Source organism: Eleginops maclovinus, chromosome 20, assembly GCF_036324505.1.
Source record: "Eleginops maclovinus isolate JMC-PN-2008 ecotype Puerto Natales chromosome 20, JC_Emac_rtc_rv5, whole genome shotgun sequence".
In the NCBI taxonomy this organism is placed as follows: Eukaryota; Metazoa; Chordata; class Actinopteri; order Perciformes; family Eleginopidae; genus Eleginops; species Eleginops maclovinus.
The window spans coordinates 11,786,906-11,805,830 of record NC_086368.1 but is presented as its reverse complement, the minus strand read 5'-3'; the positions used below and the strand labels follow the sequence as shown (position 1 = coordinate 11,805,830).

At 42.3% G+C, this 18,925-nt stretch overlaps 1 protein-coding gene across 2 annotated transcripts in view; it reads left to right on the top strand.

Annotated features, from left to right (window-relative positions):
* Window positions 1–478: 478 nt before the first annotated feature.
* cbfa2t2 (CBFA2/RUNX1 partner transcriptional co-repressor 2) overlaps window positions 479–18,925 on the top strand; it is a 33,965-nt gene continuing 15,518 nt past the window's right edge. Inside the window, exon 1 of one of the 2 annotated variants that reach the window (XM_063911817.1) lies at window positions 479–712. In XM_063911817.1, coding sequence (XP_063767887.1) covers window positions 685–712 — 28 coding nt within the window. In that variant the 5' untranslated portion in view covers window positions 479–684. Of the gene's footprint in view, window positions 713–12,972; window positions 13,408–18,925 lie in introns of those variants that run through there. The other variant, XM_063911818.1, reaches the window with a different exon arrangement.

Genomic DNA, 18,925 nt, shown 5'->3' with positions numbered 1-18,925 from the left:
AACACGTGAGACTTTGGATAGAGTCCAGATCAGTTTGACTCTGTTTTTTTTTCTGGCTAATGTCATGAAGATCAACACATGAAACCGTTTTTACCTCTATGTTATTTAACAACATTTTGATTCTTCCCTTAGGGCAACATATTATCAAGTTCAATCCATCATGTTTAGTTTCTTAAGCCTCTCCCCGTCCTTGATTGTTCCAATGACAAATTGTGGAGGCATTTCTGGGCTATAGATTCTGGCTATGAAAAACAAAATCAATACACCAACAAGGAGAGGTCATAAACGACTTTGCTCAAGGCAATGGAAGTGTGTCTGCTGTGAGGATTATGTGAGCTGAGCTCTGGTGTCCTATTGTTGCCGCTCGGAGTTAATCATTACAGAAACATCGTACCGAGCGTTATTGGCTTTCTGTTTTGATGCTGACAATTAGTACCGCCCACTTAAATATTCTCTGTAGACGGAGAGAATACCTGAAGCCTGCCGATGAGTCGGATCGATGCTCTCCTGCAGATTCCGTCCCACTCTATTTAATTCAAAAGTATTTTAAAGATATTTAATTCAAAGTGTTTTAAAGGTGTTTTAATCCAGTAGAGACACTGTCGAAGAAAAACTGAAGGACTTAAAAAGACTGATCGTAGCACCAGTCTCCACCAGGAAGAAAACAGAAAAAAAACAAGGAGCATGGTCGGAATGCCGAGTGCTTTAAACTGTAAGTATGTTTTTAAATGATGATTAACATGTATAAAATCAATTATAAAACTAAAACGATATAACCTGAACGCATTTATCCACAGGTATGTATGCATATTCGCAGCTGCACACTATCATACACCATGGTGAGTCAAAACAAATAGCCCAGATGTCCTTTTCTCATTTATATGTTTTACATAATTCAGGACCATAAATAATCACATCTTAAAGGCTTGCTCTGCCTCGTAATGAGCTTATATTAAGGCTACACAGTGTTTATCGAAAACACTCCCCTCTTTTATTTGTTCAATTTATTTTTCCGGAGCAGAGGAGACCTTTGAATGTGTTACTTCAGATCATATCAAATGGTTATAATGACCAAACAAAAACTCACTCCTCCTTTTGTCTACTGAGATCTTACGCTCATTAAGATCCATTAAAGAGTGAGAATAAACTATGCATAACACACACTCTATTGGATGCATTATCCCTTATATAGCCCCCACAAGACAGCTATTATGCCCCCATTTGATTGAATAGCAGCTTTCGGTCTATGTGTCTATTCAGCGGAGGATTTTGAGCCCTTAATCCACCAGGCAAAGTTTTTTTTCTCTCTTTCCACCATCTGGACTTTACAGCTTTTTAAGACAAAAACACCAGGCGGTGTGAAACCAGGCTAGGACTGCCTCTTGATGCCAGGAGGAGGGTTTTCTCTTTTTGCGTGCGGTTCCTGCCTGCTTTACATCAGGGGTCAATAGTACAGTCTTTCAATGCAAGTGGGGTCAGCAGGGCCGGGGAACATGACTGTAGGCCACCGTGTGTCACTGCTACTCCCCTCAGGACTCCAGTGGGTCCCCTTTTCCCCACAGAGAAACAAATAATCGCATGACAAAGACATGACTGTAATGCTGATGGTCATGCTGTGGTGATGATGATAATGATGATGGTGGGTCTACAGTTGCCACCAGGGAGCAGCAAAGTGTGTACTGTAATTGGAAACTATAAACATGATTCATTCTGGGGTTTGAAAACTATTTCTGCTTTGGAAAATTTGGGTCCAAGCACAACCCACAACAGATCAAAAATGTGTATACTCTTGTGTTTTACCGTAATCGTTGTTTAGGTGAAGTAATTTGATGTTTTTCAGAGGCTAAATAGTCCGTTGGGAAGCAGAGAGGCTGTGTGTACACTGGGAGAAAATGTGTTAAAGAGCATGTAGGCTCAACATTGCTCACACGAGTCAATCATTTCCATTCACCATTGATTCAATTAGCTCTACTTGAAAACATGTGGATAATTTGGAACCCCCGATAATTTTCCCTTTTGCCTTTTTCCTTCTTTTCTTTGGGGTGGGTTATAGAATCAGATTCCAATCCTCTGACATTAAAAGGGGAAATAAACGACAAAGGGGCCCTGCAGGTTTGCATTAGAGACCTAATTGGTTTTGGCTTGAGTGGGCTGTTAGCATTGCCAGACGTGGGCCCTTTGTGTTTTGCCATGTGGGAGAATTTGCCTGCGCTGGAGGTAGAGAGAGGTGCCTGCAGATCTTCTCTGAGTCATTCCTGCACAATGCATTGTTATTGTGGGCTGTTTTTAATGCATGGACGTGTGTCTGTGAATATGTTTGTATCCACTTGAAGACTCCCACAAATGTATATGAAATTAAACATTAATGCATTCATTTTTTGTGTTTTTATGTGCGCTTTATGTTCTTGTTTCTGTTGGTTGCGATTGGCTGTGTTTTTGTAAAATGCTCGTGCTTGTGTGTGTGTCAGGCTGCTAGCCCAGTATCTTTTTCTCACTCCCTCTGGTCTCTGCGTGGGTCTTTTCCACCAGCACTACCACCTGTTTGTGTTTTACTCTGGCCCCAGGGCTACAATGACTGCAGAACCTTGCAGATTTGCTCATCAAGCCCATCAGATCGGCACCCTTACCTCAAACCTGGCTCCCATTTCCTATCACAGGACCAATCTGGGCTGCATCCCCCTGTGTAGTTTAGCTGAGTCAAGATGGTGTGCAGTTGAACTGGTTTGAGCTGGGTTTGATTAATGACTCACAAGCAACAGCATTTTATTCAGTGTGCTGCATGGCTGGATTGCACTTAAGTGTTTGCAAAGTGTGGTTTCAGTGGGAAAGGAGATGTTTAAAGGCCAGATTTATGGGGTCACATTGTTGCCCAGTGCTCCCCAAGTGAGAACAAAAACAAAGAATCTGGCATCTTCTGTTCAAGTAATAATATGTGACCCAACGACAAATTAAACAGACTTTAATTGCATGCGCCATAGCTCCACTGTTATTGGGATACTGTAAGTTGGAATTCAAAATTAAATTATAATGAAACATTTACAACCCAATGACTGGAAGAGAATATATATCATCTCTGCATCCTATTATCAAGTCCCCTTGTGTTTAATCTTAACCACTACAGACAGAATCACCAGTCTATTCAAACAGATATGATTTGTCATGTTTTGTGAGACCGCTGAGTTTCTGTCCCAACGTCTGTTTCCAATTCAGCACACTGTTTTCCCCTGTCTATTACTTCAGACAGTGTGGCAACCTGAAGGTTAAAAAAAGAGAAAGAGAGGAGTGACCGAAACAGTTAAAGGAAGAAAAAAAGAAAACAGTGAGAGCAGGGGAGTAGAAAGGGATTAACTGTCAGGGAGAATGTGAGGCTAATTGAAGCCAGTTTTGCACAGCTGTTTCTTGTTGCAGTGCGGCGCTGCACAGAGCGACTGGGAGGATAGGATCCAGATGTGATCTTGCGCCCAGGATCACTCGCCAATAACAATCCTCAGAAATACCAGCCGTACAGGAGACGAGGGCTATTAGAGTGTCCGTACTCGCCTACCTCCTGACAAAACATCACTTCTTCTCCTCTGAAAGATAAACCTTGCTTTTCACTCATGATTGCAGGTCTTAGCTTGGCTCCTGAATGTAGTTAACACTGTCTTTAGTTATACTGCCAGCCACTGCCATAGCCTCTGTATTCAGGTGTCACTTGGTAGCGTAAACATTGCCTTGACACATTTGACTATTCGAAAAAAGGCGTCTCGCACGGTTTGAGAGTGGTTTTGCATATTTGTCAAATGGCTTTTCAAACACTCAACCAAAAGGGATAAACGAGTCTTTTGTGTGTTCTTCTGTGTTTCATTTAAATCATCATGGAGAAAGAGATCATGTATCCTTTATCAGGGCGGCGGCATGCAGGTCCCAGAATTGTGTGCAAGCATTTATTCGGTCTTCTGCTTTAAGTGGAGGGACATTGCCTGGGAACAAAAGGGCCCAGTCACTTCAGAGTGAATCGGAGTGGTCAGGCAAAAAAATAAATAAGCAAGTGAAAAGAACTTATCACCACATTATGCTTTTTTAATGCCCCCTGTTTCTCTGTCCCCACTCCCCACGGCTTTCACCCCCCTTCCATCATTTCCCACTTGATTCAGACAAAGAGGAGTTAGCATTGGTTCCCCCTTTTCTCCATGCCTTCCAGGGTTACTCCAGCACTCCTTTCTCACCTCCTGTTTCTGTCTGACGTCCGGCCTCCCTCCATCTATCCCTCTTTGTTCCCCACCTTTCTGTCCCAATTCCTTTTCCATCTCCATGTATCTGCCCTCATCCCTCTCTCCATCCCTGCTAGTCTGTGTTTGCCGACACGCAGAGTCCAACTGCAGCTGGCCCGTCATCGCCCAGAGGAAAGTTGACATCCAGCTGCGTATGAGATCTTATTGAAGACTCTGTGAGAAAAGTCTCAGTTCATGGTTTGACACGATATTGGCAATATCACACTTTCATAATAGGTCATTCTGCTTTTTGTCAGTAATGCTTCTGTATTTGTTTTTGTCCATAAATTATCACCCGAAACACTAATGTTGTAAAGCACAAGCTATAAGCATATCCAGCAGTGTCTGAGTTTGACCCAGATACTTATGCTGCTCATCCTGACAGATTACTGTATAGACAATATGTGGACTTGGCCTAGTCTCACTTCATCAAACGCGCACACTCCCAGGGAATGTGACAAAGGATCATATCACTCTGGAGTTCCCGAATAGTGAGTTTTATGACTTTTGTCAAGTTCATCTCATCTGTCCCTTCTTTTATATCGCTCCTCCTGGGCCTGTCAGAGGATAGCTACACACATAAACTTACATTGCACTCTGCCTGCACTTGCTCCCATATGGAATGTGTTCTGGACGCTGTTGTTTATGTGTCTTGTCCTCAGCTGGAAGTCCCTGCTTGTTGTCTTTGCTCTTCTTCAGCGAAATGTCATACCCTTGGTTGATCTGTGAAGCAACAATAAAACAGGTGCCATAACGATTTCCTGCTGTTCTAGTCGGGAATTTTTTTTACTATTTGGTCGGTAATTCTTAAAGGAACCAATGGAAAAGCAGAAAGAAGTTTAGTTTGATTTGTTATGTCTTGATATTCAAAATAACCAGAACAAGAACATCATACACCCCCTCTCCATTCCACACACACAGAGATTGAGGATTGTATTGCAACATTGACAAGCCCAAACATCCCTGAGGCTTAACCTTGGGAAATGCCAACACATGCCTGTGTGTGTGTGTGTGTGTGTGTGTGTGTGTGTGTGTGTGTGTGTGTGTGTGTGTGTGTGTGTGTGTGTGTGTGTGTGTGTGTGTGTGTGTGTGTGTGTGTGTGTGTGTGTGTGTGGGTGAGTGTAAGCAAAGGCAGCCATTATCTTCCCTCAGCTTTAATTGAGCCCTTCAGAAATCCCCAAAACTATTTCACATGCACACACACACACGTGCATGCGCGCACACACACACACACACACACACACACACACACACACACACACACACACACACACACACACACACACACACACACACACACACACAGTAAAGCCTGGAGGCTCTATCTGCCTGGCCAGGTGTTCCCGACTCCGCTGCCAGATGAACCACCTGCAGATCACAGGTGTGGCCATCGCCAGGGAAGAGAACAGCACAGCTGCTCTTGCAGCCTCAGGCAGAGAAAAGAGAGATGGAAGGTTTACATAGAATCAACTGCTGGTAGGAGGAAGCTTCACTCGCACATCAGGCAAAGAAAATACACAGTATAAAGTAACAGTACATGGTGGGGGTGTTTTCATTCCCTCAGTGAACAGGACTTTCTCCTTTTTAGCCCTCTGGCGCTGTGTGTTAATTGAAAAAGCTCAGTGTGATGACATTGAAAAGAGTAGGATTTCCTATTAACCTTGACACAGTATATGAGAGCATACATTTTAATAAAATTAATTAAATTGTAGGAAGTATTTGTACAATCTGCTGTCTATTAAGGGCTTAACCTTTTTTGTCCATAATGGCATGAAACATTTAAGGCAAAGTGTTTTTCAATCCAGGTTTTGAGTAGATTTTATTGTCAAACTTTTTTATTAATCATGCTTTTTTAAATACAATTTTATATTTAATCACAGGGGCAAAATGCGCGTGTTGTTTTAGTGAGTATTGTGAGAGTGGGAACAAGTCTTTATTAGTTTGGTGAGGTGACACCCACTTTGAGGACATAAACCTATAAATGATGTAAAACGGCAGTTTTGGACCATGATTAACTCCATATAAAAAAGGTGACAAAGTAACAACTCTTTTAATGGCCAGCTGTGAACAATACAAAGCACGGTAACTAAAATAAAGCCTGTTCTACTGAGAGGAATGTCCAGTGCCTAGTTACTCACTGTATGTGTTACGTCTGTGTGTGGGCTTGTCCACATCTTAGCGAGCGCTCGCTCTTTTAACACCCAACGTCTCCCAAACATGGAGTTGTTTATGAGCACTATTCATTTTTATGTGCCAACAATTGGGTGAGGCTGGCAAGTTCTGATCCGCGGTATCATTTTCCAATTAGAGAAATTGCAGCATTTAAAAGTTTCAACTGTGAGTGCCGTAGATGGATATCCCTGACAGCGTATCTGGTATATAAGTTAAACAAGAGAGCGGCTGGACAGACTTGCAAAGTGCTTTGGTTGTTGAATATCGTTTAAGGGGAGTTATTGGTGAGAAGGGTTTGGCGTCTGGCTACGCACTTGGCCTCCCTTTGTGGAAACTTTAGGAAGATGCAGCCAAGTGAGCATGAGACCCACTGCTCATAAATTTTAAGCACACATGCAGCCACACTCTTATTCTGTCTCTCTCATACCAGCACACAAATGCTTTCTCACTCACTTTCCCTCTCACTCATAGCCACACTCATGCATGCATGTGTCTCTCTCCCTCGTACCCGCACGTCTTATATTTACTCGTCTTTATTTGTCCCTGTCTCCTTTTTATAACTATACATACACTGGCTGCAGCCGTGTGTCTCCCCTCTGTGTGCAGAGTGTAATAGGAGATCTGAGGGTTTTCCGTGGGTGAGTAGGCGGGTCAGACCTTACTTAAACTAATGGCTCCCAGCAGTGTTGAATAGCCAGACACACTGGAGCCGAGGCCTGAGGTTTTGGAATGCCACTGCCGGCTCAATGCCTGCCTTTCATCGGCACCGAGTGAAGGAGAGAAAGAGAGAGAGAAAATAAGAGAAAGGAGGGGGAGGACAGAAGGGGAAATACGGGACCCATTTGTTTTGGGTGATATGAGGATGCTTGAAAAGGAGTGCACAATAGTTGTGGAATGGACGGAGAGAGGGGAACAAGGGCGGGTCGGTGGGCTGTGTGGAAAGCTGGGAGGGGAGAGGCGTGTTTGGGCTAGTGGGATGTCAGGAGGGGGTAAAGTACCAGTCAGTGGTTGTTTTGTGGGAGAGCACCGTGGGACCCCCTTGCCCAGCCACACATTTGTTTTTTTTTATGTGTTTGAGATGAGCTGTGAATGTATTTTGAGAGAATCAATACCGCTTACAACTTAGATGTCTCACCTGAAATAATGCTGATAATTTATTTTGCATCTGAACATTAGCATTATTGAGCAACAAAAAAATACATTTTCTCAGAAATTACCTAAAAATGAATACTTGGGGAAATGTTACCATGTTGTATGACACACCTTTGCCTAACATGCCTGTTATACTTCATTATCCGTCACTCAGTTTTTGACTCAAACTGGCACTATGGACTTTGCCTGTTTTGTTTCATGCTCTACTATAGCGTGAGGATGCAAATGTGATACATTTGGTGAAAATAATGCGCCAGGAAATACAACATGGCACCAACTGCTAGCCAATTTAAACAGTGAAGGTTTCAAAATATTCAAAAGACTTGCTTACTGAGTGTTTTTCCAAAAATGTCACAAATGATGCAAGATTTCAGTGGTACATAGGATTCATTATAGAAATGTAAAATAATTTTCCTTAAGATAAACACAAATTGCTGGACATTAAGAACCAGCTTGTTCCATCTATTTCCATGTTTATTTTGATGTCAAATGCAAATTAAAGTCATACACATTTTTAAGTTAACAGAAAGAGGCACTGAATCAAAAGCTCTGCCTTCAATTAAGAATCTATGTCATCGCTGTGTTTGTGAAATGGTTCATCCAATCAGTCACACTACTTACCAGAGCTATAGCTGCTCTTCTGCAATGTAAAGTTTCATGAAACAGATTTTACAATGACTGGGTCCCAATTTTTTCATCTCATGCACGTGTCTGAGGACACGCACAATCAGTTTTACAAATGGTGTCACACTGTTCAAGAAAGTAACATCTTAATGCATGAAGTGATAACCCCAGAAAGACATCATATAAATACATGCAAGCTGCTGTCTAAAGATGTAAACAATGCTGGATTTTTCTTTTTTTGAATGAAGTTTCTCGAGGACAATATGTTTTGGTGAATAATACGTCAACTGTAAACACACCCTGTATTTATTTTCCATCAAACTCCATATGGGCCTTTGACTAAAATTGGAACAAGAAGAACAGATTTAAATATTTTCTTTCTTTGGTATTTGAGAACATTGAAGTAGGAACAAAAGTGTGCATGTGTGTGTGCAATGTTTGTGTGTGTGTAGTCTTCTGGGAACCTCATCCTTCTCTTGCCATGCTCCACTCTTTAAAGTTCACTGTCCAGAACCAAGACATACATTAAATCTGTTTTTTGTTATACTGTATGGCCTATCATTAATCTCAGCCTGCAGACACAGAGAAAAAAGCCCCTATTTTAGCCTTCATTACTCCTGAGAAGCATCACATTTGTCCGCTAACTGTTTTTTGTTTTTTACAGTAATTGGTACTCTAGACAGACGTGGACCTGGAAAATGACAATAAATATGCTGTGGACGATGTAATGGAAAATGTGGTCATTCAAGATCAGACAGGCAAATCTATGGCTGCATCAGATTAGCGAACATCAGGAGTCTGAGCATGATGAGATGGAGGGAAAGAGGGGAATGGGAGGGAGGGGAGAAATGCTGGTAAGATTGTCAGAGAAAAGGGGGGGGCAGAAATGATGAGCATTGGTCGGAAAAACACAACAACATGAAATAATTAATTAAAAGATTAGAGTGACATTTTCATCAGATATCCAGAAAGAGAGATCAGATAGAGAGAGACATCCGGGTATGTGACAATTTTATAAGGGGTCCTGACACACTTACCAATGTTCTAGGGCGATTTTTGAGCATCAGCAGGCGTCGGAAGTGGTACATTTTGCTATGTATCCGGTAATGTTGACTCCTATTGGCTATTTTTGGCAGCCATAGTGCTTATTAAGAAAACCAGAGATTTAACGAAACTGGCGTGGTTCTATTTTTTTTGTCCCCCCTTCATTCTTTTCATACATGTGGCAGTCGTCTGTCTGCCATTTTTATTATTTTTTTTCAACCAGAAATTCATTGTGGGGCGATAAAAATAAGATGTGTCTTTATTTCTGCTAGTTCTTTGAGCTTGCTGTGTCAGGGCCCTGCAGAGATCTCTGGCTGTTTACACCTCAGATACATGCACCACATGCAAAGATTGACATAACACAGTGCAAAGTGGTATAGCTTCTGAAATTAGGAAGCTGCGGCTGGGAATAGAACACAAAGCGGCAGCACAGTTGTTTTATTTATCTTGAAAAGCTCTGTCATCGTTCTCACTGACTTGGAAGCCAGTGAAATCCCATTAGTCAGATTACCCATTCAAACACTTAGTGAATGCTGAGAACAAAATGCTCCCACCATATGTGATTTGTATTGCCTTATAAACATTATTGTGATTCCAGTTGCACACTGCAATAGAGTTTGACATTCTGGTTTTATCAACACCTAGTGGCACCGATATGGCCTGTTGCCCAGGAGACTTTGTTCGTCATAGGATGTCTCACATATCGTGATTTCCATCTTGACGTTAGCTATACTGGAAGCACTGCTTAATAAAAGATTTAGAAGGGATTGGGATGGCCATACGAGACAAAAGTCATGGGTATGCAATTCAATTTTGGTGTGGGCAGATTGGGAAAACATGACAGTTCCCTTATCTGTGGCCACATACACAGGGTTCATTTTTCACTACACCAATTGGCAGAAAAAATCTGAAGCTGTGCTATGCTCAGGAAATAAAGTTGTTCCCCTATCTAATATTTGCATGCACTCATAGTGTACTAAAAACCTTGTTGCGTATGCCTTCGTATGCCTAGGCGTATGCCTAGTGCTATCTTGATGGTATTTTATTCCCATTACCCGTTGCAACACGCCCACATCAGTAGAGCCCTGTGTTGCTGTTGCTGATGTGAAAGCCGATCCATTCACGGTTAATTTGACTTCTAAAAAAATGGAGGTTAGCCATTACATCCCCTCCTAAAAGTGCAGTCTCTCATTCAAGCACTTGTTTATGCTATTCATGCAGCCACAGGCAGACTGCATCAGCATCTATTGTCATCATAAGGGCGGTTTTCACTGGAACTCAGTTATTTAAGAGGTTAAAGGCAAAATGAATTATGAATGGGTTTGTTATTTAGTAATGGGTCCTTTTGAGATAAGAAATATCATATGACTGATGCTATTATATTTTCTATCTTACCTGTATGGAAAAAAAAAAAAAACACTGACTGATATTAAGCCATGCTTTCTAAAGTTTTTTATAATTTGATAAACATTTGAAATGCATGTCCATTGGGGCATACTGCATTCAAACTTTATTTGTTTTGTGTCTTTAACGGAACACACATTTGTGTAAAAGACTGACATTTTGACTTTGGAGATTCATATCTCATATACTCAATCACCAAGCCTTAAAATCCCCCGTTCCCTCTTGCCCTCTTCTCCTCCCGTTTTTTTTTTTTTTTTTTTGTCCTCTTCAAAAAATGCTGTTTACTTTTTCTAAAATTGGAAGTTTGGCGAGGGAGCGTGTGAACAGAAACAGATGCTGCATACTCTCTTGCTCTGCCGCTCTCTCTCACTTTTTTCATCTCACTCACACAATAAACAGCTGCTTGAGGCTTGAGCAGCTAAAGTAAAAGGAAGCTATACAGTATGCATACAAAGTATTGTATGCATGGTTCTGTGTACTCTCCTTGTTTGGGAACATGTTGACAGGAGCAGGTCTCAGACTTAAGGCCATCATACTTCATAGTGCTGCAAAAGACCTTTGCATATGTAAAAGTGTACTATCACTTGTTGAAAGGAAACTAGTTGCTTGTGTGCTGCCTGTTAATCCAAAATTGTATTTCCTGCAGCTACTCATTACTGATCTCTGTACAATGACACGTTCTGCAGCATGTTCCCCACACGTCACGATGACAACCAGCTACTCACATTTCCTTCATGGGTAGGCAGAGGAACAGTCCTTTGTTAAACCAGTGCACATGGCAACATTGCTTCAGGTAAGACAGTGAAATACGATCCAGGAAGTTCAGAAGGAGTAGCAGATTAAAGCTTTTAAAGGCTTAGCAATTGCCTGCTCCTTTCCTACAGCATTTGGACTAAACAATACAGAATATTAAATTATAATGAAAATAGATTTTTAGTTGAAGTGTTATTTTATGGACCTGCACACTTATGGACAAACTGTTGAATTAATTATCTTGTCAATCAAAATGAAAATGCTCATCTCATTGAATAACACAGTTGTGTAGAAACCTAACTTTTTATAAAAAGGTTAATGGTTCAAGTAAGTTTCCAACTTAAGGCCTATGTTGAAGAAAATGGCAAAGTAGTCGTGCTTACATCAAATGACGTGCTTACTAATCTGCCACCTGCCTGTCATTGCACCTGGGTTTGAATCTAAATCTACTCGTTGCCCTTGTCCGTCACTGGTGTCAGTTGCAGCTCACATGTGTTACAATCGCATGTGGGTTACAGTATGCAAGGCCTTCCTCCTTTCTCCACCCCCACTCACTCACAGCCACCTGGCCCTGCCTTTGAGCCTGCTGGCTGACCAGATGCACCCTGAATGAAGCAGGGCTACAAGGACAGAGGAGGGTAGATGCTGTTCATAAGTGTGTAATGTGCATTAGGGCAGAGAGAAGGGGCAGAACCTTCTCTTAATGAAGTGTTTGTATTTATCTGACAGCATTTGCTTGTTTGTTTATTCCGCCAAGTGCCTGTGAATTCTCACACGTTGATCATGTTCTCTCAATTGTCTAATTAAAAGCAGATTAATGCCTTATTTACCACAGGCTTGGGATAAGCTGAGAACCATCCTATGCACTCTCTAGAAGTAAACCTGTGGAGGGTATAATATGCAAGAGTGAAAATCGCATGCAGGCTGCCCAATCTTAGCCAGGCTCCATTATCTTAACCTGCATTGTGTCTCCAGCAGCACTTGTGCTCAAGGCCGGGCATAAATCAGACAGTGCTTTAAGTTTAACTCAGTGAAGATGGAGGCAGAGGATAAGAGAGTAGAAGAGGAGGGAAGAATAACTCATTCATGCTCCTCAAGTGTCCCCCAATGGGTTGGCTGGCGAGGCAGCGCTGAGAGCCGCATTAAGGAGCTGAGACAAAAGAGCGCATCAATGAAAGAGCTGAGAAGGAGGGGGCAGTCAGTATAAAAACATTTTAAAGGGAGATCCTCTCTTCTCTTGAAGGGGGTAGAGGGGAGAGTGGTAGGGTGGTAGGGAGTAGCATTGCAAAAGGACCCCCTCCCTCACACACACACATGCAGATGCATGCACACACACTTTTGTCTCTCTTGGCACAGCCTCATGTTTAGCCTTTAGGTGCCAAAGCAATTAGTTATGTTAATTGCAGGGGCCATTGCCGGTGAATGCAGGTTGAATAGAGCCAGTCAGCAGTGGATGATTGGCCAGGATCCATGGGGGCAGGGAGGAGGGGGGGTTGTGACGTTGCCGGCCCGTGAAAACAGAGGAGAGGACAGTGTGTGGGAAAACAGGGGAGGAGCCACAGAAGAAAGAGAGAGATTGAGAGGGTGGGAGGATCAGAGCTTGAGAAAGCGAGCACATGAGAAGACGCAAATTCATCGAGAGAAATAGAGAGAGTTTATGATTACAAACACAGCAGCTGAGGTAGATCGACGGAAGGAGAGCGCAAGATAGAGAGGTCTTCACATGAGAGCAAGCTGCAAACAGAAAGAAAGTGACCCGGTGTGCGTGTAGTGCCGCGTAGCGCTGGTCTACTCCGTGCTCTGTCTCCATCTGGGTGCCATCTGTGTCTCTGGCTCTGGCCTTCGCCACACTGGGGCTCACATATGTGGGAATGCAAACACATGCCTGACATATGAAGGCGAGGAGTCACAGAAAGAGACAAAAAGGAAAGGATAAGACAGCGAAGCCCCGTCACTGCAGCGGACTTTCTCAAAGGACTGAAGAGTGGACTCTACTAGAGTGGAGGTAGGAGAGAAGAGTGGGAATTTCAGCGTTTTTCTGCTTGTAATTTTCAGCGAATATTTATCCTTTTTCCTAAGAGTGTCTGCTTTTGCATTTTTGTTCGTTGTGTGTGTGTGTGTGTGTGTGTGTGTGTGTGTGTGTGTTCGTAGTGTGTATGTGTGTGTGTGAGAGAGAGAGAGAGTGTGTGCTCCATCCTAATTCCCAGAGCGGCTCTGTACTGCTGTACTGCTGTACAGATGGTGCCTCATCCTTTCCTCTTATCTGTTCATCTTATCTTCCGAGGTAGGAGGGATGACTTGTTCTGCCTGCTTCTATTACCCGGGCACAAAAAAACGTCTGCTGCCATATGGATGAAATATTGTTTGCTAAGGTGGCTTTTGTTTTATGGTCGTTTTATTGATATGTTTACTTTTGAGGATTCATATCGCAGGGGAACTGCATTAGGTTTCATGAATTATCCTATACGTGTTTGGCACCAAGTGGTACTATAAGTGGCATATTTATTTGACAAGAATGCTTCAGTAATGTGGCATCTAATGGTTTGAGTAATTTTCCCAGAAAAAAAAACATCTTTAGGTGGAACAAGTCTAGCATACAAAGCCTTCTGTTACTTTATTCTCGTCTGGCTTCTGATCCCCCTCTTGCTTTCACTTCACTTTGAAAGCAGAAGAAAATCCACCTGGAATGGATATGAAATGAAGAAACAAACTTTCTCCTGTATGATGAGTAATACTTCTGTAAACATCAAAAACTGGTACCTTAAATGGATAAATAAACACTGCAGTGTGATTGGATCCATGTGTGAATGGGCTTATCTCACTTAGATGTCAGATTGTTATAAGTTTTTCCATATGGAAAGCAGAGCAGGAGGAAATAGGTAAAGAATATGTGTGCATCTGTTGTACAGTATCAGTACCATATGGGAAGAGGAGGGAAACTGCTGTCTGTCTTTCATGCTGTGCCTTCATGTTACACAACACAGACATTAGTGGGAATGATAATCCCAATTGAGTGCAAACGTCGCATTGTTGTTCTATGGATATTTTGTATAGTAACTTCAGTTAAAATGGGGGAGCCCCCTTTTTCTGATATGGATCACTTTTCCAGCGGTACCTTGCAAGTGTGTTCATGTTTTTTGTGCATGGAGGGAAGAGATGTGTGAGGGAACAGCAGACAGAGAATAAGCAGAATGATCTGGCTAGTGTTATGCTAAGCCAGACCAGTCCATCAGGGAGATAGGAGCGACTAACTGTCTGCTGCATAGCCTCAATCCAGGGACCCCTGTCTGCTCTGCTGGACACTGTCACACTCTTGACAGCAGGCACTGTTTCGCCTCTCTGTGTTTGTGCAAAGATCAAGGATGTATTTTATTTTGGAGACTATATTTTGCCTCTACTCATTCAACAATTACTGCTTTTGTCATATATTTATGTGGCTTTGAAGTTTTTGTTACGTTTATGGTTGAGTCTAAGTGATTGTGTGTGCATGTGTGTACCAGGTGTCTCGTAGACATTATGTCTGCTGAAGTACAAGGTTGCTTGTCTTAATAGCGTTCTGTAGCCAAACTTCTTCCCCTTTCTTTTTGACCTCCCTCCCAGCTGTGAGTTTATCTGCTGAAAGTGTAGTAATAAATGGAGCAACAGACCACCATGACCCTTGCTCACTGTGCTATTATCTGAAGAATTCATGCACAGAATACCCCCCTTTTTTAAAAACACACATGGACATACACACGGAACAGAGCAGCTGCCTCAGGAGTTTGATGCAGGAAGTGCTCTCTTAGTTCCAGTGGTGAGGACTGTGATATCTGGCCCCAGGGGCTCAATGAGGTTGTGTGTTTGAATGTGTGCATATAGTTTATGTGTGTGCACATGAAAGGCTTGGGTCAACACTTAACAGTAACTGCTCAGTCACTACAAGTAGTGCAATGAAAGATCATTTCATCACAGGGAACGTCTCCTGACAGTATAAATGGCTCTGTTTGTGTGCGTTAGCGAGCGTGCATATGCGTATCTGTGTCATTGAGCATCCAACCACCCCGTCTCTCCTATTGCAACCCCATTGACATTGATGGGAACCCTCTCATGTGCTAAGTGCATGAGTCAGAGGTCTCTTGCAGGGGTGTTGTGACTCTTTGGTGGCTGAGAGAGTAGCTCAGTGACCCAAGACAAGACAAGGACTCTATTTACTGGGCTGGTGTGGTCTGAGCAGGAAGAGTATCATGAGCACATGGTTAAAAGGCTCCAAAATGACCTCAATGGTATAAATGGTACAAAATTGTGGGATCATTAAAAGTGTACTCTGGAAGCTGCAGCAGAGTCTCTAAGCAACATTTTGCAGTATCTAACCAAGGAGACAAAGACTAAAAACAATGATGTTTTGTGAGCCTGTGTGGAAAAACAACAGGATTCATTCAAACTTGTGTAACTTTCCTGGAAATAATGTTTCCTTTTCCAATAAAAAACCCAAAAGGCAATACTAATCCTCAATAGGACAGGCAAGAGCAACACAAATTGGTGCTGGTGTTGTTAAGTGCGTAGGTGGACTAGAAATGGGTGGTGCAGCCTCTATCCATGAGTTGTCTGTCATAGTCATTACTTTTCTTTCTTTCTCCCTCTGCCTTTCCCTCTTTCTCTTTCTGAGAAAATGGGTGTATTTGACAAACAAACGAACATTATAGTCATTTGCCTAAAAAACTTAAAGTAGAAACACAGGTTGACATTTGTAATGGACAGTGTTATGTCAGAACAACAGCATAATCCCACTCTACTATCAAGACAGATTGTGTTTAATGTTATCAAGGCATACAATACACTAACAATGTACACTGTGTTCTTAAACACAGTTTCTGAATTCAAACCCATGCAATAGGCACACACTGATAACACTCATGAAAACACTCCTCAGCCCCCACATTGACAAACATACACTCAACCTCCGCAGCTATCTCTGTCTTATTCTCCTCAATTGTGTTGTGCACAGCTGGCCTCTTTGTTTTGCTTATCTGTCTCTGTCAGCGTCTGTCGAGCTCTGGTCTTTGATACAGTGGGGCTAAGCCTACACACATCTCAGCTTAAGGAACATACCTACTGCTCAGCTTCGATTCTCTGGATCCCCATAACCTGAGAAGGCTGGATTAGTCACATGTGTAGTCAATGCTTGGAGTAAAGGATAATGTCTTTATTTCACTAAAATATTATGTATAGTGTGTATATATATATATAATACATAATATATGTTAAGTAGAATTGTTTTTCCTGAATATTGCATATGCCCAAACCATTTTTTTAAGTGTGCTTTTTACATTTTGAAAGCCTGATCAGAGAAATGCCAACATTGTACACACTGCTTTACATTACAAGGTAAGTAGTGTTTTGTCGAGAAAACTGAAAGGGAAGATCTCCAAAACAACTTGTATACATATTTATATGAAATGCCTGAAAATGTCAAACTTAAGGCAAACCTAAACATGAAGCCTACTGAGTCATTGCTTCATTGCACTCATTCTGGGATGAGAAGAACCGTGTAAATGTCTTCAACATGGCCCGTGGTGATAACAACATCTGGTTGGACCCGGGCCCAGGCCATTTGACTGTTGAGGCCTCTGACACCTGGTCTGAAACATGCCCGTCTCAACGCGTGCTTTGTTTTCTCAGGTCTAGTGCTCATATTTAGTTTTATGGACTACCGTAACTTACTAGTTCAGAGCGTGCGTCTGTGTATGTATGTCAACCAGAGTACAGAGCAAATGAGAAACAGTATTTTTGCCTGGCTATGGGGTTGAAGTTGATTGTCTGGGTTTGTAATGTATAGGAGCCACCCAGTCTTAGGCCTCCAGACACATGATGATATACATCTTCGCAATGTGTCAGGGGAGCCGTATAAGTATGTTCTGACATCATATGATTTTGTTCCACCCTCGAAATAACATGCTAAGGAAAAAAGAAAACAAGTATAAGACAACTTTAATACTTCCCTATAGTTGAGTGTTTTTCACTTTCCAGTGTTGGGTTTAAAGAGTCACCAGGCTCAAGATGATTGATGGGCAGGCTAACCAATTAGTTACGGAGAGGTGAGAAGGGTTGTAACCAGATAGGCAGATAATCTACTTGCCCTCGAAGAAGGGAAGCTGGTGTGAGAGAGGCTGCATACGGGTGTGTGTGTGTGTTTTTGTCACAGCTTTGTGGTCCAGGTCATGATTGACAGATTTGAATTGTCTCAGTTTTGTCACAGTTGTTATTTGTGTGGATGTGTGTACACGTGCCTCAGGCTGGCCATTTCACAGGTGTGTGTGTGTTACTTTAGGGATAACTCTCCTCTCTCCACTAAACCGATGGCAAACCCAACACCTGGTAAATGAGGCCAACACACACACATAATGACACACATCCACTTCCAGATCCCTCGTGGCTCGGCTGTCTGTGACACACGCATGCGTCTGTGTTTTAAGTCCATGCTACTTTGAATAGCAAACATCCATTTGACCCAGTGACAGTGGAGCCTGTGACCAATGCAACTACAGTTTGTGAGTTCACAGCAATTATTTTTACTACCTTTGCTATATATTTAAAATGTTATCCTTTTAAATATAACACCTTTGATATGGTTATAGTTCTTCATAAAAATAAATAAAAATCTTTTAATGCTGTTGCTCCTTTACAATACAATTTCAAGTTTCCAGCTACACATTTGGAGCAGCATAAAACACACTCTAAGATGCATTGTCTTTGAAACTGCTATTTTGGAGTGTTACTTCACAAACTTAAAATCCCACCCAGTATATTTTCCCAGCGGTCTGACCTCATGTACACGTGGACACTGTCCGATCTTGCTGTCCAGCCTCTGCCAAAACCTCCTCTACCTTCTCTGCTTCCAGCATCACATCACTGTGCCTTTTTTACTGCTCATTCTTTGTTTTTATGGACGACGTCTGTCTGCCTTGCCGTCCCCGCTTTCGTTTTCTTTCTCGCTTTGCCAACTAAGTATATTTCCATCCTTGGGTCCCTTTTTACTGCAGCAGTGTTATTGTAATCATCTCACTGAGTGACAAAGTCATGCAAAGCCTTCTCTCACAGCCACAGGGAAATGTGACATGTTAACTCCAGACACACATCTGTGTCTCTTCACATGTGCATAAGTCACAATATCTCTTTTTTTCCCTAATATTCCTCTTCCCCCATTTTTTTTTTTACCTCCAAAGGTGTCCTTACGTTCGTCTCCCTGCATGTATCTTCCCCTTCCACCTTCCCCTTTGCTGTCACCCATAGTATCTTCCCACTCCCTAGCAGAGCGAGGAGCTAAGTATTGACATTGGATTTTGTCCAAATGTGTCTACGGGGCTGGAAGGTGCTAGAGCGAGCCAAGAAAAGCAGCCTGGCTCGGAGTCTGACATCCAGACTTGTCTTTCTGATGAATCCCAATGAAACCAGTATTTTCTATCCTTGTTATTGCCTCCCTCCCTTCCTTCTCTCCCTACATAGACCCCCCCCCCTCCCCCTTCCCCAACAGTGGCGCCTCTAAT